A 25,091-nucleotide genomic window follows, 5' to 3' on the forward strand; every position below is an offset into this window, starting at 1 on the left:
GTAGAGAACTACATCAAACACATCACAGGCACATCTCTCCCCACCATTAGTACCTATAGAAGGCGCTGTCTTGTCAAGGCAATATCGATCATCCAACGTCATCTTCTCACAGCTAATATTAAGCAGGAGTCAAAGAGCACAGAGGTACAGAAGCCTAAATTCCCATACCACCAAGGTTCAAGTACCATTCAGTTCCTGATCCAACCAACAGAAACGCCACTTACGACTGTTTGATGACTTTGATCACTTCACACTAAAATTTACTATTGTGTTCTAGTTGTCTTCTTTCTTGTAAAAATTGTGTATAATTTATGTTTATGTTTTGTTTAAGATCAGTGACTAATGACAACTCCATCTACCCACAGTAATCATCTCCTCCCTGCTTGACAAATGTCTATCCAACTCGGCCTTGAAAAGACAGCTGTAAAGACAAAGAACATCCACCTTATTTTCCCAGGACCTTGTGTGTCTAATTCAAGTCCAACTCACCCTTTTAAAGACCAACAGTCACAAGCCCAGACTGTTAAGACATTCCTCATGAGACAACCTCCAACCCCAACAACTGCAGGTTAGAATTTAATTTCAATTTAGTAAATCTTCTCTGAACTGCTTCAAATACATTAACATCCTTCTTTAATTAAATATACCAATACTGTATACAGTACTCTGGATCTAATCTCAGCAATAACCTACAGAACTATAACTTAACTTCCCTACTTTTGTATTGAATTTCCCTACCAACAAACAATACCACTATTAACGTTCATAGTTACTTGATCTACCCCCACATGGTAATGTTTTGTGAATCATGTATCAAGGCATCAGAAACCTCCCCATCTCAAAGCTCTGCAATCTGTCAGCATTTAGATAACTTCCCTGCCAAAATGGATAAGCACACATTATATTCAATTTGCCAGATCATTGCCCTCTCACTTAATCTATCTATATCCTTTTGCAACCTTTTTGTGCCTTCTTCACAACTCAACATCTTTTGAACATAGAACAACATACAGCATACTACAGGCCCTTCAGCCCACAATGTTTTGAAGCTGAAAGTTACTGAAATTTGTTGGGGGAAAGTTCAAAGAAAGTTAATAACACATCCGCACTGTGTTATACTTGATCTCAGCACATCTGATGTGCCAAAACCTTTCATTCAGCAGCATTAATTTTGCTTTTAAATAGCCCTTAGCAACACTGCTGATTGCATCTAAACAATGAACAAAATATTACTCCTTCAATCATCAACAGAGGGAAAAAAGCACCATTCTGAATTATACAATTAACAAGAAGTACTCAACAATTCAATAATTATAGAAAATAATCTTGATGAAGGTTTTGGATTGCAGGCAAAATGTTGAAAATTGTGTTGGGAGGTAATTGAGAACTCCAAACATGTAAAAAACTGAAAAGTCTCTGAAATTTAGTTAATGAAAAAATGATCTTGCATGAAACATATGAATAGTTTGAAGTCCTACAGAGGAAAATACAGAGTTGGCATACTCCTTCACAGAAAAATAAGAACGGGAGGGAGTGGAAGGAAAGAAGAAAAAGTAAAGAAGTCAAGCATTGGCAAGACCCAATCATTGGCCTCTAGGGATGTGCATACCACAGAATAATTTGTCCAAACGTCATAACTAATTTTACAATCTCAAACGTTAACCAAGAGTTTAAAAGCATCTGTAACAAATACTTGTTTTTAAAGAGTTTTCTACTTTGTTGACCTTTGATCCAACACTGAATGCAGCACGAAATTCAAGTTCAAATTTTTTTCGAGGAGGAAACCTGATCTTTATGCCAGTAGCCATCTGCATGGTACAACATCAAACGCTGGTTCTGTAATGTTCAAACTCATATGTTCTAAATCTATTTCTGCTGCCTGTATATTTATCTATAATTGGCTTCACCAAAAAAAAAAATCAGCTCCCCTTGGGACATCTGGCCTTGAAACAGTCACCTTCACACTGCAATACTCTGAAACCCAAAAGGTCTTTTTCCTTTTGTTAAAAAATACCCTTTTCCAAAAGCTTCACGGGTGGCATACTTTTTATATATTATTTACAGCTTTAAAAAACACAAATCAGCTTTTAATCATTTAACAAATGTACAAAGACCGTGAAGTGTCATGTTTTGGCTTCAAATTTATGCACAATTAGAAGTTTTCATGAGGTGCAGTAAGCTTTTAAATTTTTATACTAAAATTAAACTCACAGCAATAGAACAATATTTAAAGCCAATTAAAACACTAAGCAAGGATCAATCACAACAAATGCTTCAAGTTATACAATTACATAAAGTCATTCATGTCTTTGTTGGATAATCAGCAGCAGACCAATTGAGACACAGCCGATTCAAACAATGAATGTTTGGGATCAATGATAATCTGTGCTGGAAACTCAGGATTAATTTTCCTCAAATATAACTTGGCACCCGTCCACCAATTGTGAGTGTATTCACTTCATGGGATTACACAATACAGCTAATTATGATAGAAGGTTCGACAAAGAGCTTGAAAAAGCAGCAAGTTTTTCGGCAGGAACTATTGATTGGAGTACAAAGGAAAAAGTGCAAGGCACAGTCAAAGGTCTTAAAGTGAGTAAGTCACCTGGACCACATGGACTACATCTCAGAGTCCTGAGAGAGGTCACTGAAGAGGTAAGATATGCACTGGTCATGATCTTTCAAGAATCACTTGATTCTGGCATGGTCCCAGAGAACTGGAAGATAGCAATTATCACTCTAATCTTTGAGAAGGGAGGAGGCAATAGAAAGGAAATTATAGGCCAGTTAGCCTAACCTCAGTGGTTGGGAAAGTGTTGGAATCTATTATTTAGGATGAGGTTTTGAGGTATTTGGAGACTAATGATAAAATAAGTCAAAGTCAGCATGGGTTCTGTAAAGTCTTGCCTGATAAATCTGTTAGAATGGACATGGAGAGGCAGTGGATGTCATTTACTTGGATTTTCAGAAGGTATTTGATAAGGTGCCACAGATGAGGCTGCTAAACAAGATAAAATCCTATGGCATTACAGGAAAGATACTGACATGAGAGTGGAATGGTTGACAGGCAGGAGGCAGCGAGTGGGAATAAAAGGGGCCTTTTCTGGTTGGCTGCCAATGACCAGTGGTGTTCCTCTGGGGTCAATAATGGGAACACTGTTTTTCAGATTGTTTGTCAATGATTTATATAGTGGAATTGCTAGCTTTGTGGCAAAGTTTGCGGACAATATGAAGATAAGTGGAGGGGTAGCTAGTGCTGAGGAAGCAATGCAATTGTAGCAGGAACATAAACACGAGGAATTCTGCAAATGCTGGAAATTCAAGCAACAAACATCAAAGTTGCTGGTGAATGTAGCAGGCCAGGCAGCATTCAATTGTAGCAGGACTTAGACAAATTGGAAGAATGGGCAAAAAAGTGGCAGATGGAATACAATTTTGGGAAATGTATGATAATGCATCTTGGTAAAAGGAACAATAGTGAGGACTATTATCTAAATGAGCAGAAGGTTCAAATATCAGAGGTGCAGAGGAGTCCTCATGCAAGACTCCCAGAAGGTTAATTTGCAGGTTGAGTCTGTGGTAAAGAAGGCAAAAGCAATGTTGGCATTTGTTTCAAGGGCAATAGAACATAAAAGCAAGGAGATAATGCTAAGCCTTTGTAAAACACTAGTCAGGCTGCACAGAGTATTGTCAACAGATTTGGGGCCCTTCTGTCAGAAAGGATGTGTTGTCATTGGAGACAGTCCAGAGGAGGTTCAGGAGGATGATTCCAGGAATGTAGAGGGTAACATATGAGGAGCGTGTGGAAGCTTTGGGCCTGTACTCACTGGAACTTAGAAGAATGTCAGGGGATCTCACTGAAACCTACTGAATGTTGAAAGGACTAGATAGGATGGATGTGGAGAGATATTTCCTATGGTGGGTGTATCCAGAACTAGAGGGCACAGACTCAAATTGAGGGGCAGCCTTTTAGAACAGAAGTAAGGAGGAATTTCTTTAGCCAGAGAGTGCAGAATCTGTGGAATGCTCTGCCACAGACTGCAGTGGAGGCCAAGTCCATAGGTATATTTAAGGCGGAAGTTGATAAGCTACCTGATCGGTCAGGGCATCAAAGGATACGCTGAGAAAGCAGGTGTATGGGGTTGAGTGGGATCGCATGCACTTGCATGGCCTTTAGAATTAAACCATGCTTAAAGCAAACACTTTTAAATAGTGTCAATTCTGTTTCTGTTCAAAAAGTAGTGATTTTTATCACTGATAGTTGGTGACAAAGAAGCAGCAAGACCAAATCAGAACTGTTGTGCTCACCGCATTTTCAAGCATTCAAGCTTGGAGTTGCCAGAAATGGCCAGGAGTGAAAATGAAACAATTTCTCTACTTCAACAAGAGAGGAATTACAGGTGTCCCCCACTTTTCGAACGTTCGCTTTATGGAACCTCACTGTTACGAAAGACCTACATTAGTACTCTGTTTTCGCTTTCAGAAGGTGTTTTCACTGTTATGAAAAAAAAAGCAGCGCGCAGGGAAAATCTGCGCGCAAAAAAACCAGCACATGATAAAAGGCAGCGCGCGCTCTGAGCAGCCACTCTCCCCCGGATTTGGAACTGCATTATCGCCGGCATTGCTTTAACACTTGCCTGTAAGCAGCCGTTTGCAAGATGAGTTCTAAGGTATTGGAAAAGCCTAAAAGAGCTCGTAAGGGTGTTACACTTAGCGTAAAACTAGACATAATTAAGCGCTTCGATCGTGGTGAACGAAGTAAGGACTAAGTGAGTTTGGCTTGTGGAAGCTGACGAACATGATGTTGAAGAGGTTTTGGCGTCCCATGACCAAGAACTGATAGATGAAGAGCTGATGCAATTGGAAGAGGAAAGAATAACAATTGAAACCGAATACAGTAGCGAACAGACCGAAGGTGAAGTCGTCCAGGAACTGAACGTGAAGCAACTGCATGACATTTTCGCTGCAATGATAAAGTACGTCTTTAATTTTGAAAGGGTACGTAGGTTTAGGGGATATTTGCCTTATAAACAACTATATGATAGAAAAATGCACGAGGCTCAGCAGTCAAGCAAGCCTTCCGCATCAGCCACAGCAGACGACGAACCTCGACCTTCGACATCGAGGCAGGCAGTCATAGGAGAAGATGAGCTGCCTGCTCTAATGGAAACAGATGACGAGATGACACCCCAGTGTCCCACCACCCCGTGATTCGCGGAGAATACAGCGGCAGCCAGGAGGCACACAGCACATCTTGAAGAAAAAAGCTGAAATAAACATGCTAATTAATTAGGTGCAGTCTGACACGTAATTAATTAGCAAGTTTATTTTGGCTTTTTTCTTAAAGATGTGCTGGATGCCTCCTGGCTACCGCTGTACCCCTGCATGCTTCACTGTTCAGTATCTGTCGGCGGCCTGGAGGGTGGGGGCCACTGCACCAGCCAACCGGCTACAACTCAGTCTAACACACCACCATCAGTGTGCTCGATGCGATCTTCCCGATTCCAGTAAGTGATACTACACTGTACATACATTATTTCTACTTTATATAGGCTGTGTATTTTTATGTGTTATTTGGTATGATTTGGCAGCTTCATAGCTTAAAGGTTACTGGAGAGCGCTTGCGCCGTGTTTTTGCCAACAGCGCTTGCATGAGATTTTCTGCCGACGGCGCTTGCGTGAGATTTTCACTACAGAGAACAGTGCAGTAATGATTGTGGAAAAGTATTTCTACTTTATATAGGCTATGTATTTATCATATCATTCCTGCTTTTACTATACGTTACTGTTATTTTAGGTTTTATGTGTTATTTGGCATGATTTGGTAGGTTATTTTTGGGTCTGCGAACGCTCACAAATTTTTCCCATGTAATTAAATGGTAATTGCTTTTTCGCTTTATGACATTTCGACTTACGAACCATTTCATAAGAACGCTTTACCTTCGGATGGCAGGGGAAACCTGAACAAAGAATTTGACGGTATCAACAATCATCTTGAACGTTACAATGAAAATGAATATTTCGAGGATACAATAATCGAAAGCGGTGTCTGAAGGCAATCCATTATTTATACTAGGTGTCTGCACTGATTTTGTTAATTTACAATCAATCAAAAGAACATGGCAGCGTACACTGGATTAATTACTATTAGGAACTAATACACAGTTTTATAATACTGTTGTAGTATTGATAGTGTTCTAACTTGTTTTTCATTTAAACACATACCTTATTCCTGAGTTAAATGGTAGTTTTCCTTTTTTTATATATTTTTATAACTATTTCCATGAAACTTTATTAAATTGGAGCAGCCACTTAACTGGGCCAAAATATACTGGTCCTGGTGTGTTTCAATTAACTAGAATCCACTGTATATACAAGTCTGGGCTGTCATTTACATTCCACATGAGCCTCCCTATGGGATTCTTCATCAAAATCTATTAGCATAAACATTTCTTCTTTCCTCCTATGTGCTTGCCCAGTTTCTTCATAAATACATTTATATTATTGACTTCAACTGCTCTACATGCTAGTGATCTTTGGGTAAAGATAATTTTCGTCAGAATTGACATTTGATTTCTTGATGACTTTCTAACAATGGTGGCCCCTACTTGTGCTCTTCTAGGAAAATCTTTCATCTTTTTGGAGACCATTAGGTCATTGCCCTGCCTAATCTGTTGAATCTTCTACCTAATAATGTATATCCTCATATTTATTGTGTCATCCTTGTAAATCATCTCTGCACTCTCATCAGGGCCTTTATAAATTCACTTAACAGTACAGTGACCAGAAATGCATGAAGTAGAAGTGTGTGGCCAAGCCAAGATTCAATACATGCTTGGCATAACCTTTCACGAGGAAATCTGCAGATGCTGGAAATTCAAGCAACACACACAAAATGCTGGTGGAACACAGCAGGCCAGGCAGCATCCACAGGAAGAAGCACAGTCGACGTTCGACTGTGCTTCTTCCTATGGATGCTGCCTGGCCTGCTGCGTTCCACCAGCATTTTGTGTGTGTTGTTGGCATAACCTTTGTAAGTTTCAACTGTACCACTTTGAAAACAAACCCTGAGTGTCAGCTTTGCTTTCTTTATGCCTTACTAACATTTGGGGCAGCATTGTAGCATAGTAGTTGGAACAACACTTTACTGTACCAGTGACACCAGTTCAATTCCTGCCACAGCTTATTAGGAATTTGTATGTTCTCCCCATAACCGTATGGGTTTCCTCCAGGTGCTCCGGTTTCCTCCCACAGTCCAAAGGTTAATTGGTCATTGCAAATTGGCCCATGATTAGGCTACAATTAAATTGTAGAATTGCTGGGGGCATGGCTCAAAGGGCTGGAAGGGCCTATTCCATGCTGTATTTCAATAATTAAATAAATATGAACACAAGAACACAAAACATGAGTCGTATGCCATAGAAGTAGGAGTGGGTTATTCAGCCCATTGTACGCGTTCCATTGTTCCATGGGATCTTGGCTATGCACTAGCACTATATCCCTTAAATCAATTTATTTCTTTAAAAAAGACTCTCAATCTTGAATATACGAAGTAACTGAGCGTTTACAGCCTCCCTAGGGTAGAAATACACCACATAACCACATAGTACATAATTTTATGATAGGTATATCTGTACTCTAACATTTCTACCTAACATGAATTTGTATTCAGTCACCTCCCTATATTCCCCATTGAAATACAAAACCTCATATTTATCTGTGCTGAACTTCATCTGCAAATTCATTACCCACTGCTCAAGTTTATTAATGCTGTCATAAAATATCACAGTTCTCTTCGGGACTCACCACTTGCCCCTGTGAATTTGATACTACCTCCTAACTAAAAATTTGATCTCCATTTCAGAGTCTAAATCTTTAATACAAAATGATTATGAAATAATAAAGAGACACAGCACAGAAATGGGTCCTTAGGCTCAATGTGTCCATACTAACAATTACGCACCCAATTTACACTAATACTACACTAATATATTTTATTCTCCCCACAAAGACTGATGTGTAATCTTAAAGAGATTTATACAATTATAATGGGTATAGATAAGGTAAAAGAAAGGGGAATCTAAAACTAGAGGGCACAGATTTAAGGTCAGTGGAAAAAGATTTAAAGGAGATCTGAAGGGTAAGTTTTCAATACAGAGGGTGGTGGGTATATGGAACAAGCTGCCAGAGGAAGCGGTAAAGACAGGAATACTGACAACACCTTAAAGAAATTTACACAGGTACATAGAAATGAAAGAAATTGAGGAATGTGAACTAAACACAGACAAATAGGATTAATTTAGATGGGCATCTTGGCCAGAATGAACAAGTTCGGCTGAATGCCTGTTTCTGTGTTGTATAACTGTACAACTCTAAATTCCCATCAACTCCACACAAATTCTGTCACTCATCTACACACTACGTTAACCTACCAACCTGCACATCATTGAGATGTAGGAGAAAACTGGAGCCCTAAAGGAAATGCATACAATCACGGGGGAAACATGCGAACTCCACAGAGGTCAGGATTGAACCCATATTATTGGAGCTGCAAGGTAACAGCACTGTTGTGCTGCCAGTTCTAATGGAACATAACTACTCAACATCTTTATGATAATAATACACTAGAGACACACACGCACACTGGCAACGAATTGCCATTTTGGAATTCATTCTGTGCTTTGTTCTCTGATTTTATTCATTAGTTAATTATAAGGTTTCTACCAAAGGCCACTGGAAAATCCAGATAAATTACATACATTGTCCTCTCTTACATTAACTCTGCACAAAATTCAAGACCAGTCCATCCTGCCAGCCTATTACTTTTCTTTCCATAATAAGCATGGCATAATTGTGTAGAAAGGACTTGTCTATTCAAGTTCAGAAACAACAGTTATTTACTTCATGCATGTCACTGTGCACATGAAAATACAAATGTGTCTTTCCAACTGGAAATTCTCCTCACATTTTTCCCTACATTTCTATCAACGCCCACTAGATTTCACCATTTACTAAAACACACTGGAATAACTTACAGTGGCCAGTTGACCAACCAAGTCTTTGTGAAGCAGGGAAAAGCAGACCACTCAGAAGAAACACACACTATAAACAGAAGAACATGTAAACTCTGCACGGACAACACCAGACATTGGGACTGAGCCAGGGTCATTGCAACTGCAAGGCATCAGCTTCACTAATTGCATTACTGTGCTGATCCTTTTGTACACATCAGTGAAGAGCAGACTATTTCTTGAATGGTGGAAGATTGGGTGGTGTTGACATTCAGAGACCTATGTGTACTTCAATAGAAGTAACCAAAGGCTAACATACAAGTGGTTCAAGTGATCAAGAAGACATCGGTGAGACATGACGAAGATTTGGAGACTGCTTCGCCGAGTACCTACGGTCCATCTGTCAGAAGAAGCGGGATCTCCCAGTGGCCACCCATTTTAATTCCACTTCCCATTCCCATTCCGACATATCCATCTGTGGCCTCCACTGTCCTGATAAGGCCACACTTAGGTTGGAGGAACACCACCTCATATTCCGTTTGGGTAGCCTCCAACCTGAAGGCATGAACATCGATTTAATCAACTTCTCAAACATCCAGTAATCTCCCCCCCCCCCACTTCACCCACTTCCCATCCCCTTTTCCCTCTCTCGTGTTATCTCCTTGCCTGCCAATCATCTCCCTCTGGTGTCCTCCTCCTTTTTACTTTCTTCTAATGTCATATGTCTCTTTCACCAATCAACTTCCCAGCTCTTCATCCCTCTCCCTCCAGATTTCACCTAGTACCAGGTGATTCCTTCTCCCCTCCCCATACCTTTTGAAACTACTCCTCGGCATTTTTTCTCCAGTCCTGCCAAAGGATTTTGGCTTGAAAAGCCAACTGTACTTTTTTCCATAGATGCTGCCTAGTCTGCTGAGTTCCTTCAGTATTTTGTGTGTGCTGCTTGAAGTAATGATTTTTTTTCTGGCTTGTCCAGTACTATTTCCTTTAATCTACTGAAACTCATGTCACTTTTAACCAGTACTGAGTTTAGGAGCCGAGAGATAATGTTGCAGCTATATAGGACCCTGGCCAGACCCCACTTGCAGTACTGTGCTCAGTTCTGGTCATCTCACTATAGGAAAGATGTGAAAACTACAGAAAGGGTGCAGAGACAATTTACAAGGATGTTGCCTGGATTGGGGAGCATGCATAATGAGAATCGGTTGAGTAAACTCAGCCATTTCTCCTTGAAGTGACGGAGGATGAGAGGTGACCTGATAGAGGTGTATAAGATGATGCGAGGCATTGGTTATGTGGATAGTCAGAGGCTTTTTCCCAGGGCTGAAATGGCTAGCACGAGAGGGCACAGCTTTAAGATGCTTGGAAGTAGGTACAGAGGAGATCTCAGGGATAAGTGTTTTTTTTTACGCAGAGAGTGGTGAGTGCATGGAATGGACAGCCAGCAACAGCGGTAAAGGCGGATACAATGGGGTCTTTTAAAAGACTCCTGGATAGGTACCTGGAGCTTAGAAAAATAGAGGGCTATGGGCAACCCTAGGTAATTTCTAAGGTAAGGACATGTTCGGCACAGCTTTGTGGGCCGAAGGGCCTGTATCGTGCTGTAGGCTTTCTATGTTTTCTATGTTTTCATTAAGCAAACACTGATAAGCAAACCCAGCACACACACACTTAATAATACTCAGTACAATATTTGGAGAGTATTGCTATTTTTAATACATTTTTTGTTTCCCCTTCAATTCACTCCCAGGTATTGCATATTTTTTCTATTTTAATTTTTTGACATAACAGCAGAATTAGGACATTCAGCCTATTGAGTCTGCTCTGCTATTTGATCATAGCTGATTTATTTTCACTCTCAACCCCATTCTCCTGTCTTCTCCCCATAATCATTAACACCCTTACAAATTAAAGTAACATCAATCTCTGCTTTAAATATACCCAATGACTTGGACTAAAGTAACCTTCTGGACTTCAGTTAATTTCTAAGCTCCATTTATCCCTAGAATCTCAATTCAAAATGCCTTCTCCCTTGTAACGTCCTATTGTTAATTCGCATCTTCACAAGCTCCATAGTTCGAAGTATCCCTTTGTTATTTTGTAGTCTTTTGTGGCAATTCCTATCTTCACCTTACCTTCGAAGTTTAGAACTCACCTTAAGGAAAAATAATCATTTGAACATAAGTAGGTAACCACTATTTACTGACCATGCACAATATCTTTACAACATCTGACCTGAACCAATCTGATGGCCTTTTTATTGATTAAGCGTATTCTTTTCTATTTTAACTTCTAAAATGAACATTATGTTGATTTTGATAATATGCATCTATCTGCATATTTTATTTTCAAACAGAACAAAAATGAAGATAGTGACTTCAGGAAAAGATATATGGACAATAAAAAGCAGGTCAGTATGAAGGACAAGTTGGAAGAACTCAGCAGGTCAAGCAGCATCTGCAGGGAAAACATCCGACATTTCAAGACACAACCATTTCTGTCTCCAGTTCAACAGGCTGTTGTCCGTATTGGAGGACTTTAGCTATGGGAGAGATTGAACAAACTAAGTTTGTTTTTGCTTGAGGAAATGAGGCTAAAGGATGACCTGATAATGGTACATAAAAATTATAAAACGAAACATATATGAGAAAAGTAGCCATAAACTTTTTCTTGTGGCAGTAGTATCAAAAACAATGTGCAAGAAAAGAGTTTTAAAGGTCAACTGAGGAGAAAGTTTTTTTTCTAAAGAGTGCTTGATATCTGGAACTCACTGCCAGAGGCGATGGTGGCATCAAAATTATTTAAGAAACATTTAGAAACACTCTTAGACAGGCAAGGTATAGAAGGATATAGAACTAGTGCATAAAAATGAAATCACTATAGATGGACAAAAATGTCAGTCAAATAGGCATAGGACACATACAATAAACGGTACTGTGGCAAGGAATGCTCATTAAAAGAGGAACATGGTAGACCGGTAGACCATAAGACCATAAGACATCGAAGCAAAATTAGGCCATTTGGCCCATCAAGTCTGCTCCAGAATTTAATCATGGCTGATCCTTTTCTCCCCTCCTCAGCCCTACTTGCCAGCCTTCTCCCCATAAGCTTAGGTGCCGTGTCCAATCAAGAACCTATCAATCTCTGCCTTAAATACACCCGGTCTCCACAGCTGCCTGTCATAATAAATTCCACAAATTCACCACCCTCTAGCTGAAGAAATTTCTCCGCATCTCTATTTTAAGTGAATGCCCCTCTATCAACATTTATCGTATGATAACCCTTTCATTCCCAGAATCACCTTTGTAAACCTCCTCTGAACCCTCTCCAATGCCAGCACATCTCTTCTTTGATGAGGAATCCAAAACTGCTCACACTACTCAAGGTGCTCCTTGCTCTTGTATTCTAGACCTCTTGAAATGCTAACATTGCATTTGCCTTCCTCACCACTGACTCAACCTGCAAGTTAAGCTTCAGGGTGGTCTACACAAGGACTCCTAAGTCCCTTATCACCCCAGATTTTCGGATTTTCTCCCCGTTTAGAAAATAATCTGCATATTTATTTCTAGTATCAAAGTGCATGGCCATGCATTTTCCAACAATGTAGATCAACAAATATACGGGACTGATGAAGGGTTACTGCCCGAAACATAAATTGTATTTTTTCCCATGGATGCTGCCTGGCCTGCTGAGTTCCTCCAGCATTTTGTGTGTGTTGCTTGGATTTCCAGCATCTGCAGATTTTCTCGTTTGCTGCAATAGGAATAGTCAGAATGGCTTTGTGTAGGGGAAGTCATGCCTGACAAATTTTTTGGAGCTTTTGAAAGAGGGAGCTGAGTGGTTAGGTGTTGGTAGGACAGTGGGTGTTGTCTATACAAACTTCTAAAAAGTCCTTTGACAAAATTCCACATAGCAGGCTGACCTGGAAGGTTAGATCACATGGGATTCAGGGAAAGCTTGCAAGGTGAATTCAGAATTGGCTCAATGATAACTATCAAGTGATGGTTGAAGATTGATTTGCCAAATGAAGGCCCGTGGCTAGTGAAGTGCCCCAAGGGTCAGTGTGGGACTCATACTATTCATTATTTATGTTAATTATTTGGATATGAATGTAATGTATATAGCATGCTTCACAAATTTGCTGATGATACTAATTTAGTGGTCTTATTGATAATGAAGCAAGTAATAATGAAATGCAAAGAGATCTTGATCAGTTAGACAGATGGGTTGAAAAATGAAAAATGGATTAGAGCTTAGATCAATGTAAGGTTATGAATGCCCACCTTACAAACAAGCATCGGGAAACCTTGCAAGATGAAATTGCCAGCTACAGCAGCATTGCAAGTGTCTTCTACCATGTGTAAATCCTGTCTGTGGCAAAATCAGTGCCACAGAGAATCAGAGAAATTTGAATTAAGTTTATTGCCCAGGTTTAAGTGCACATTGTCCTTGGTTGGCCTATATTTTTATTTAAATATATTGCCGGACTGGCATATTTCTGACTTGCAAACTGTTCAAGTTACAAACAATTCTCAGGAACAGAGCCCTATCGTAAACAAGAGAGGGGCTATATTCCTGAAACCCTTCCAGCAAGTCTTTTGTTCAACCCCACTAGACCTTTAATTTTTTTCTGAAATACTTTAACCGAAATTGTGTGCAATACTCCTGTTTGGCTTTATCAGTGTTACATAAACATTCAATTTTTTTTTCAGCTACCTTTTAGGTGACAGATTAATCCAATACTTCGTCTGTTCCCTGCTAGATAAAAATGAGCAACTCCATAACAACTTGAACCCATATAGAACCTTCAACATAATAAAACAACCCAAGATGCTTCACAGCAGCATTATCAAACGAAATTTGACACCAAGTCATGGAAGCAGAGAATAGAGCTGATGGCCAAGAGGTCAACCGAAAAAAATGGTTTAGAGAAGGACGATAGCTTAAAGGTAAAAAGGTTAACGGAAAGACATGTTAACAACAAAATACTACAAGTATAGGATCTGCTAAATATTCATTATTCTCAAATATACTGCTAACTTATGCCCTCACTTGTACATTTTAATCCATTTCATGATCCTACCTTGTATCATTACCCTTCACATAGGAAGTAAAACATTTAGGAATTTTTGGCAAGAATCATCTTCACTCCAGTTGCTGATCTCACCTATTTTCACATATCCTCTCCTCATAAAGATTAGCCTTATTTATCACATGTACATTGAAACACTGAAATATAGTGTCATTTGCATCAATGACCAACACAGTTCAAATATGTGCTGGGGGCAGTCCATAAGTTTCTGACACCAAAATAACATGCCCACAACTTACAAACTCTAACCCCCAGGTCTTTGGAATGTGGGATGCTCCTGAGCTGAAGAGTATTTATTTTTAGCATTTTCAGTTCTTATTACTATCTACAACTAGCTCTCCCAAAATCTCTTACCCTTCATGGTGCCTGCAACCCCAATTGCTGTGACATGATCTCACGTAATTCTGACATACAAGCATCATTGTGCATTCATTTCTTTTCTTCAAAACTGGTAAGTGATCACACAGTATGACAATTTATTAGTTATCATCATTATGTGCCATATCGTATGACATGGGCGATCATGGTCTTCCATCCATGACAATAGTTGTTTTTTTGCAAATTTTTCAGCGGAAGTGGTTTGCTATTGCCTTCTTCTGGGCAGTGTCTTTACAAAACTGGTGACCCCAGGCACAATCAATACTCCTCAGAAACTGTCTGCCTGGCATCAGTGGTCACATAACCAAGACTTGCGATATGCACCAGTTGCTCATACGACAATCCACCACCTGCTCCCATGGCTTTATGTGACCCTGATCAGGGAGCTAATCAGGTGCTACACCTTGCCCAAAGGTGACCTGCAAGCTAGCAGTGGGAAGGAACACCTTACACATCCTTTGGTAGAGACATATCTCCACCCCACCAACCAATTATTACTATAAAACTATTTAAGTTTGGTAACTTTTTCAAAAGCATATTTTAATTAACCTTGGAACCGCCTCCCGCCCCCCCCCCACTGTTGTTCTAACTCCCACTCTTCCTAGTTTTTAAGTATTGATACTTAAAGAAACAAAGATTGTCCACGTTATTCAGTAGTTATTCCATACAATTCAATGTATTTAATCTCTAATTAAATCTTCCAGACTTCAGTTTAATCTCATTATTATATTGACTGATTCCTTCATATGATGATTCTATAAGCACAGGAATAATTTGTGTTAATAAATAAGGGACCAACTGCAGATACATCCTGTATGTTTTCAATTCCATTCCAAACAAAATATTTTTCCTAACTTTGTTGCAATGTTGACCTACTTTATTTCCACACGTTTCAATAATATTCAAACAGTCCTCATTCATAAAATCTCATCAATAGAAAACCAAAAAATATTAGTTTTTATTATACTATTTGTACCTAGTAATTTCACTATATTCCTTGGGTGTTGGCCATTTCAATAAATCTTATTGTTTTCTTATTGCTTCTCTTATCTATCCGTGCCTTAAAAAGTAGTTTTCAGTCAAAGGATGACTTAAGAATTCAAAAGTTAAAGGAAATAATTCACATTTTGACAATAGTAAATAAATGAATATAAATATCCAATGCTAACTTACATGTGCATCATCTTTTAGCTTTAGAATACATTCCATAGTATTTATGGTGATAACAACAGGCTCAGAACCCAACTTTGTCCATGGCACATGAATCCTTAACTCATGAATTTGTCCACTCAAAAAGGTGAATGGTAATTTCAACTCCTGTAAAACAGTACATTTGACATTAAATGTTTTGTTCACTGTAAAACAACATACAATACAATGATCAACTATTGAAATAAAGGACTTCAAATTTCAAACAAAAATTGTTAGGTATATGTTATTATGTGGCAAGGTGTAAAGAAGCGGAATATGAAACCTTGCTTACATAGTATCTGTGAAGGTACGTTCACTAATTTAGCAGAAAAGTTTTAGGTTCTTTTTACATAAATGTAAGTATTCCAAAATTCAAAGAAGTTTGAAATTTAAAACACTTCCAGCCCCGAGTATTTCAAATAAGTGGTGCTTAACCTGTACTATCTCCATTTATAATCAGCAGCCAGAAACATGTCTCCCTGGTCATTCACCAGTGGGTGCTCAACCAGCAGCTCTCTTATAGTATCTATCAACAACAGAACTGATGAAAAATCAGAAGTGAAGGAGTTTCAAAGCAGTACTCAATGCTTGGAAATAACTCAAAGCAGAGAAACAGTAGTCAGGGCCTAAGTTCTCCCGAGTGCTTTTGTTGTTCTTTTGTTGATTGCAGAAGGAGGGAAATGTAGAGGGAACAGAAGGGACAAACAAATATAGTTACTGAGAAACCTGGTAGAATTCCAATAACCCACTATCCTGTTGTTCAGGAATCCAGACAGTTCAGCATCTGACTAATTAAGTGCCTGTTCTCATCCAACACACACAAAATGCTGAAGGCACTCAGCTGGTCAAGCAGCATCTATGGAGGGAAATAAACAGTCAATGTTTCAGGCTGAAACCCTTCATCAGGATTGGAAAGGAAGGTGGCAGAAACTAAAATAAGAAGGCAAGGGGAGGGGGAGAAGTACAAGGTACATGATAGATGAGGGCAGCTGAGGGGAAAGGTGGGTGGGTGGGAGGGGGGTGATGATGTGAGAAGCTGGGAGGTGAAGGGTGGACGAGGTAAAGGGCTGAAGAAGAAAGAAACTGAAAGGCAAGTATCGTGGACTATGGAATAAAGGGAAAGAGGTGGGGAACCAGAGTGAGGTGATGGGCAGATCATGAAGGTGGGGGAAGGGAAAATAAAGGGTGAGAGCGACAGCAAAACAGAGAAAAACAAAAAGTGGGGCAGGTGAAATGGGGGGGGGGGGGAGTGATTCCCATACTCCCTTCAACACACCTGGAACTGGTTCTGACACTTCTGTTGTCACACCAGGGTTCCAGTTCCCATGCTCTCTTCATCACACCAGAGCCCCGGTTCTGGTGCTCCCTTTGGTACATAAGGGCCCCGGTTCCCATGCTTCTTGTAAACATTTCAGATTGACTAGAAAATGTATCACACTGTTATATTACACTTGAACAATCTTTTCTTACATCTCCCATATGCATAATTATGAAGTGGTACTGTGACAGACACTATACAAAAATAATTACTTGACATTTGTTTTCAATGCACCCAAAGAAATGTGTGTGAAGTTTAAATATAATCTTTGAAAGGAATGTACATTGAGAAAGAAAAGTGGAAACAAGTGACCAAGGCTGATAAATTAATCAAGGTGGCATCCATTACTTCTTGGAATTATTGTAGGCAGGGAAGTAGCCTAATTGGTAGATGGAAAATATATTTCTGGTTACAATAGCAATTACAAAGTGTATGAAATGCCCATAGAGTAAAACAAGGACCAGGAAAGACATACAAGTCAGATTAATAATAATTATCATTCTGAAGCTGACATACCTACAGATACCACTTGCTCCTTAAAAAAGAAAAACATTGTATTAAGAGTAAATGTATTCTTGGAACAATTATTTGACTCTTTAAATTATCTCACTTTTTTTTAGTTATAAAGTTCATATACTCCAAAAATGTAAATTTCTCTCTCATCCTTGAAGTCAAGAGCTATTGTTATGTCTTGTAACTTCAAAACATTAAACTGATTCAAAGGAAGCCACGGGAGTCTAAAATGCGGGTCTAACTTCGAGTTTACGTTAGGCAAGGCATGGATGTATTACATGGTAACTTGATGTATGCATTTCACATATTTATACATGTAACCTGCAATGAGTTATTTAAACTAAGAGTAATATATGTACAATATTGCTGAAATATTAAATGCCTAACACTCCTCCCTGCTTAGCCATAAGCTCCAAGTCAATAGAAAATGCATCTCAACTATATACAGACATCCACAGCAAGTTAAATTTAAGATTGTCCCATTCAGGCCTAAAGATTTAATTACTGTAGAAGCTTTCCTATTCTTGTGGGATAACATCTTCTCTGACAAGGGAGGTCACTCTGCTTGCAGGTGAGACTTGTGGCTGTGAAAACAATCACACACTTTGGGGCCTCCTCCTTGGTGGTTGTAAGAGTTGACTCTGAAACTGTAGGAATTAGCACTGACAGCTCTGGATACCTTTCTTCTCCTTTTCTCTCTCTGGATCTACTTCGATCCCTTTCTTCTTTCTTTCTCATGTTCCTTCTCTTTTACATCATTCTCTTTCTCTTCACATTCCTTCTCTCCATCTTTTCCCTCCTTTTTCTTCTTCTAGTTTGTGCATCTTGAACTTGGGAAGGTCCATTTAGTTCACTTGAGTATTCTCTTATTAATCTTTCTATTGCTCCCTTTACTTTTGGCATAAGCCAAATTGCTTGTCTAGTGTTAGTTTTCACCCTGTAAATCTCACGGTTGCTTAGTCCTGTGTAACTCTCATTGTTATCCGATTTTTCATCAACAGCATTAGATTAGTGCTTTTTTGAAATTGCAAATTGGCTTTTCAATCTCTTTCTCTTCTCTGTGCAATCCATTTATCTTTGCCTGACATACTCTTTGTAGGTGCCTTACTTTGTAGCACTTTCCGTAAGTTTTGCCTTTAAACCTACATTGGTCTGGTGCACATGAGCTACTGCTACAATGGTAACACAATTTGTTCAGCCAGGCCAGTTTCTGTTTATATGTTGCAATTTTGTTTATGTTCACTTTCATTCCTAACTGCAACTCAGCTGTGTCTCTATCTGAGGTTTCCATTGAAACAGCAATTTCAACTCCTCTTTTAAACGTAAACTGTTTTTGAATGCTTTATTGTAAGATTCCACAAACTAAATGATCTCTTAGTGTATCATTAAGCCCATTACCAAACTGACAATGCTCAGATGAGCTCTTCAATTCAGCCACGTACATAGAAATGGACTCCCCTTTCTTTTGATTCCACTTATGAAACCTAAAGCGTTCTGTAATCAACAATGGCTTCGATTCTAAATATTCCTGCACTACTTTGACAATAGGTCATTTCTGCTCGTTTGGTCGGAGCAGTTAAACTTCAAAGCAAATTCTATGCCTTTAAACCCAATGCACTCAGCAAAATTGGTACTTATTTCTCATTGCCCATTTCATTTGCTTCAAAATACTGTTAAATTTGCTCAGTATATAAAGTCCAATTATCTGTTATGTAATCGAATGTGTCAATCTTTCTGATGCTGCCAGCCATTACTGCATTTTTAAATAGATGGTTATCACCCAGAAGTCATTCTTCATGAGCCATTGAATTTCAGTTTTCTGACTTTTTTTTAAAAATTTGATCATGTCTTCCCTTCCAAAGAACAAGTGCTGCTCTGCTTTTATTTTTAAACTCCAACAGCCTCTGCGTATTCTGAGCTGTGTTTCCTTAGTTCAAACGTTTCACAGTACATCATGTCGCTAGCCGTTTCGAGTTTGTTTTAAAAATACTTCGTCACCAATGCTATGTTTTGTAACTTCAAAACAAAGGAATTTACTTTAAGTGAGGTGCACACATATCACGTGGAAGATTGATGATGTATGCAATTCACATATTTATACAAATAACATCGTGAGTTATTTAAATGAACAAAAATATTTCACAAAAAATACATTTATCGAAGATTACTCAAATATTCGAAAGGCAAGAACAGTGCTATACTTTTTTTTCGATTAAAGCCTTGCAAAACAAATTGAAAATACAGTATTCACATTGTTATGTTTAACAAATTTAACTGCAGTTAATTTTTCCTCCACTAGGGCAACTAAAAATGGTGAAAGTAACCCAAGTTCAACTAACCATAAAATAGTATGATACAAATTTTATTTTATTGTGGAAATGATTTTCAACCATATTCATAGAGCTATAAATAGTAGCAAACGATCACTGATCAGCCATTCTAACATGTCCAAGGAGGCTTCAGCTCGAAAGAAGCATGGACTCTGAGTAAGTTTCTGTAAGGTTCCTTTTTTACTCTCTTACTGTACCTAGTGTAGTAAATGGCTGTTGTGCATTCTCCATGTCAGATGCTAGAGTCCTGGGAGACCAAGAGTCTCCCAGGTAACTATATCAATGTGAAGTGTATCCAGCTGCAGCTCCTCAAACACCGTGTTAGGGATCCAGAACAGCAGCTAGATGACCTTCTGCTTGTACAGGAGAGTGAGGGGATAAATGATCAGAGCTACAGGGAAGTAGTCATAAGAACATAAGAAATAGGAGCAGGAGTAGGCCATCCAACCCATCGAGCCTGCCCCGCCATTCAATAAGATCATGGCTGATCTGTCCGTAAACTCAGCTCCATCTACCTGCCTTTCCCCATAACCCTTAATTCCCCTACTTATGTAAAAATCTATCTAACTGTGTCTTAAATATATTTAGTGAAAAAGCCTCAGCTAATTCCCTGGGCAGAGAATTCCACAGATTCACCACTCTCTAAGAAAAACAGTTTCTCCTCATCTCTGTCCTAAATCTTCTCCCCTGAATCTTGAGGCATTGTCCCCTAGTTCTAGTCTCACCTACCAATGGAAGCAACTTTCCTACTTCTATCTTATCTATCCCTTTCAAAATGTTGTAAGTTTCTATAAGATCCCCTCATTCTTCTGAATTCCAGAGAGTATAGTTGCAGGCGACTCAATCGCTCCTCATAAGTTAACCCCTTCATCTCTGGAATCAACCTAGTGAATCTCCTCTGCACTGCCTCCAAAGCCAGTATATCCTTTCTCAAGTATAGAGACCAGAACTACACACAGTACTCCAGGTGCGGTCTCAACAGTACCCTGTATAGTTGCAGCATGACCCCCCCCCCGACTCTTGAATTCAATCCCTCAAGCAATGAAGGCCAATATTCCATTTTCCTTCTTAATAACCTGTTGCACCTGCAAGCCAACTTTTTGCAATTCATGAACAAGTACTCCCAAGTCCCTCTGCACAACAGCATGCTGCAATCTTTCAACATTTAAATAATAATCTGCTCTTCTATTATTCCTTCCAAAGTGGATGATCTCGCATTTACCAACATTGTATCTCGTCTGCCAGACCTTGGCCCACTCACTTAGCCTATCTATATCCCTCTACAGACTCGCCACATCATCTGTACAATTTGCTTTTCCACTCAGTTTAGTGTCATCAGCAAATTTTGCTACCCTACACTCCGTCCCCTCTTCTAAATCATCAATGTAAATGGTAAACAACTGCAGGCCCAGCACTGAGCCCCGCAGCATCCCACTCACCACTGACTGCCAAATGGAGAAACACCCATTTATACCAATTATCTGCCTTCTATGGTTAACCAATCCACTATCCATGACAATACGCTTCCTCTGACTCCATGCATCCGTATCTTACTTAAAAGTCTCTTGTGCGGCACCTTATCGAACACCTTCTGGAAATCCAAGTATAAGACATTCACCTGTTCCCCTCTATCCACTGCACTCATTATGTCATCAAAGAACTCCAATAAGTTTGTCAAACAGGACCTGCCCTTTCTGAATCTGTGCTGCATCTGTCTAATGGAACCATTCCTTTCTAAATGTTTCATTATTTCTTCCTTAATGACAACTTCAAGCATTTTCCCGACTACAGATGTTAAGCTAACTGGCCTATAGTTGCCCGTCTTTTGCCTATATCCTTTTTTAAAAAGTGGCATGACATTTGCCGTCTTCCAATCCGCCGGGACTTGCCCAGAGTCGAGAGAATTTTGGTAAATGATTACCAACGCGTCTACTATAACCTCCACCAATTCCCTCAGCACCCTGGGATGCATCCCATCAGGACCAGGGGACCTATCTATCTTCAGACCCTCTAGTTTGCTCATCACTATTTCAACACAAAATAGTCGTTCAATGCCTCAGCCATTTTCTTATCACCCAATATCAATTTCCCCTTCTCGTCTTCCAAGGAACCTACGTCACCCCTAAGTTGCAGGAGGTGAGGAGCTGGGTGATTGTCAGGAGAAATATAAATGTGAATAGGCAGTTAGCGCAGAGCACCCCGTGACCATTCCTCTCATTAATAAGTATACCATTCTGGATACTGTTCTGGGGGATGACCTACCAGGGGAATGCTATGGAGACCAAGTTACTGGCACTGAGCATAGGTCTGTGGTGCAGGATGGGGAAGAGGGGGGAAGAGGGGGGAAGAGGGGGGAAGAGGGGGGAAGAGGGGGGAAGAGGGGGGAAGAGGGAGGAAGAGGGAGGAAGAGGGAGGAAGAGGGAGGAAGAGGGAGGAAGAGGGAGGAAGAGGGAGGAAGAGGGAGGAAGAGGGAGGAAGAGGGAGGAAGAGGGAGGAAGAGGGAGGAAGAGGGAGGAAGAGGGGGAATCAATACTCAGGAAGTTCTGTGGATGTGAACGGGATGCCCTAATGGTATGCTGCCTCCCTGCTGCCAGGGTCAGGGACATCTCAGATCGCATCCACAGTATTTTGGAGAGGGAGGGAGAGCAGCCAGATGTCTTCGTATATATATTTGTACCAATGCCATAGGAAGGAAAAGCAAAGAGATCCTGAAAAGAGAATTTACAGAGCTAGGTAGAAAGCAGAGAAGCAGGACATCCAGGGTAGTAATTTCTGGATTGCTGCCTGTGCCACATGCCAGTGAAGGTAGAAACAGGATGATTTGGCAGATTAATACATGGCTAAGAAGCTGGTGCAGGGGACAGGGCCTCAGGTTCGTGAATCATTGGGATCTCTTCTGGGGGAGGTATGACCTATTCAAAAATGATGGGTTGCACCCTGACTCTAGAGGGACCAATATTCTCATAGGCAGGTTTGCTGGAGCTGATGGGGAGGGTTTAGAATAATTTGGCGGGGGGGGTGGGGGAGAGACCAAAGTGAAGGGCCTCAGGATAAGACAGATGGTAAAAAGGCAAAGATAGCATGCAGTCAGATTGTGAGGAAAGGGAGGCAAATGATAGGATGAAAATACAGCCAGCAGCGTGAGTAAAAGTGCATTAGGGATGCAGAATGAAAAGGATAGCAAATACAGTACTCAAAGTGATATATCTCAATGCACAAAGTACAAGAAATAAGTCGGATGATCTTGTTGCACTATTACAGATTGTCAGGTATAATGTTGTGGCCATCACTGAATTGTGGCTGAAGGATGGTTGTAGTTGGGAGCTGAACATTCAAGATTACACATTGTATTGGAGGGACAGGAAGGTAGGCAGAGGCCATGGCGTGGCTCTGCTGGTAAAGATTGGTATCAAATCAGTGGAAGGATGTGACATAATATTAGAAGATGTTGAATCCCTGTGGGTTGAGTTAAGAAACTGCAAGGGTAAAAGGACCCTGATGGCAGGCCTCGCAGCAGTAGCTGGGATGTGGACACAGATCACAGTGGGAAATACAAAAAGGCATGTCAAAAGGGCAATGTTTTGATTGCCATGGGAGATTTCAACATGCATGTCAATTGGGAAAATCAGGTTGGTAATGGATCTCAAGAGAGAGTTTGTTGGATACCTGCAAGATGGATTTTTAGAGCACTTTGTTGTTGAGCCTACTAGGGGATCAGCTGTATTAGATTGGGAGGTATATAAGGAACAATTATGTTCTCCAGTAATGAACAATTACTGAAGGCAATTAGGGAGCTTAAGGTAAAAGAACCCTTAGGAGGCAATGATCACAATATGATTGAGTTTAACTTCAAATTTGATAGGGAGAAGATAAAGTCTGACGTAGCAGTATTTAAGTGGAGTAAAGAAAATTACAGTGGTATAAGAGATGAGTTGGCCGGAGTAAATCGGAAGCAGACACTGGCAGAGATGACAGCAGAACAGCAATAGTGTGAATTTCTGGGAAAAATGAGGAAGATGTATTCCAAAAGCAAAGAAACACTCAAATGGCAAAATAGTACAACCATGGCTGAAAAGGGAAGTCAAAGCTGATATACGAGTAAAAGAGAGAACATAAAACAAAGCAAAAATTAGTGGGAAGACAGAAGATTGGGAAGCTTTTAAAAACCTACAGAAAGTAACTAAGAGTCATCAAGAAGGAAAAGATGAAATATGAAAGCGAGCTAGCAAACAATATTAAAGTGGATAGTAAAAGGTTTTTCAAGCATGTAAAAAAATAAAAGAGGGATGAGAGTGGACATAGGACCGCTAGAAAATGAAGCCATTGAAATACAAAAGGGGAACAAGGAGATGACAGATGAACTAAATGAGTATTTTGCTTCAGTCTTCACTGTGAAAGACACTAGCAATGTGCCGAATATTGAAGGGGGTGAGGGAAGAGAAGTGAGTGCAGTTACTATTACAAGGGAGAAGGTGCTCAAAAAGCTGAAAGACCTAAGGGTACACAAGTCACCTGAGCCAGATGAACTGTACTCTAGGGTTCTAAAAGAGGTAAAAGTTAAGATTGTGGAGACTTTAGAAATGATCTTTCAAAAATCATTGGACTCTGGTATGGTTCCAGAGGACTGGAAAATTGCAAATGTGACTTCACTCTTTAAGAAAGGAAGAAGGGAACAGAAAGGAAATTATAGACCAGTTAGCCTGACCTCATTGATTGGGAAGATGTTGCAACCAATTGTCAAGGATGAGAGTATGGAGTACTTCGTGACATAGGACAAGATAGAACAAAGTCAGCTTGGTTTCCTTAAGGGAAAATCTTGCCCAATGAACATGTTGCAATTCATTGGGGAAATTACACATAGGATAGATAAAGGGGATGCAGTAGATGTTGTATAATGAGGCTGCTTACCAAGTTAAGAACCCATGGTATTACAAGAAAGTCACTGGCATGGTTAGAGCACTGGCTGATTTGTAAGGGGCGGTGAGTGGGAATAAAAAGATCTTTTTCTGGTTTGCTGCCAGAGACCAGTGGAGTTCCATAAGGTCGGTTTTGGGACCACTTCATTTTATGCTGTATATCAATGATTTAGATGATGGAATAGTTGGCTTTGTTGCCAAGTTTGCAGATGATATGAAGATTGGTGGAAGGGTAGATAGTGTTGAGGAAACAAGTAGGCAGCAGAAGAACTTAGATTGAGAACGGGCAAGAAAGTGGCATATGAAATACAATGTGGAAAATGCATGGTAATGCACTTTGGT

At 39.9% G+C, this 25,091-nt stretch overlaps 1 protein-coding gene across 4 annotated transcripts in view; it reads right to left on the reverse strand.

Annotated features, from left to right (window-relative positions):
* The window catches only part of LOC134352539 (intermembrane lipid transfer protein VPS13B-like), a 1,085,891-nt gene that overhangs the window by 1,056,664 nt on the left and 4,136 nt on the right, over positions 1-25,091 (reverse strand). For all 4 annotated transcript variants that reach the window (XM_063059809.1, XM_063059800.1, XM_063059806.1 and 1 more), the window contains exon 3: positions 15,655-15,798. In XM_063059809.1, the coding sequence (XP_062915879.1) occupies positions 15,655-15,798 (144 nt within the window). The remainder of the gene's footprint in view (positions 1-15,654; positions 15,799-25,091) is intronic.

This window comes from Mobula hypostoma, chromosome 1, assembly GCF_963921235.1.
Source record: "Mobula hypostoma chromosome 1, sMobHyp1.1, whole genome shotgun sequence".
In the NCBI taxonomy this organism is placed as follows: Eukaryota; Metazoa; Chordata; class Chondrichthyes; order Myliobatiformes; family Myliobatidae; genus Mobula; species Mobula hypostoma.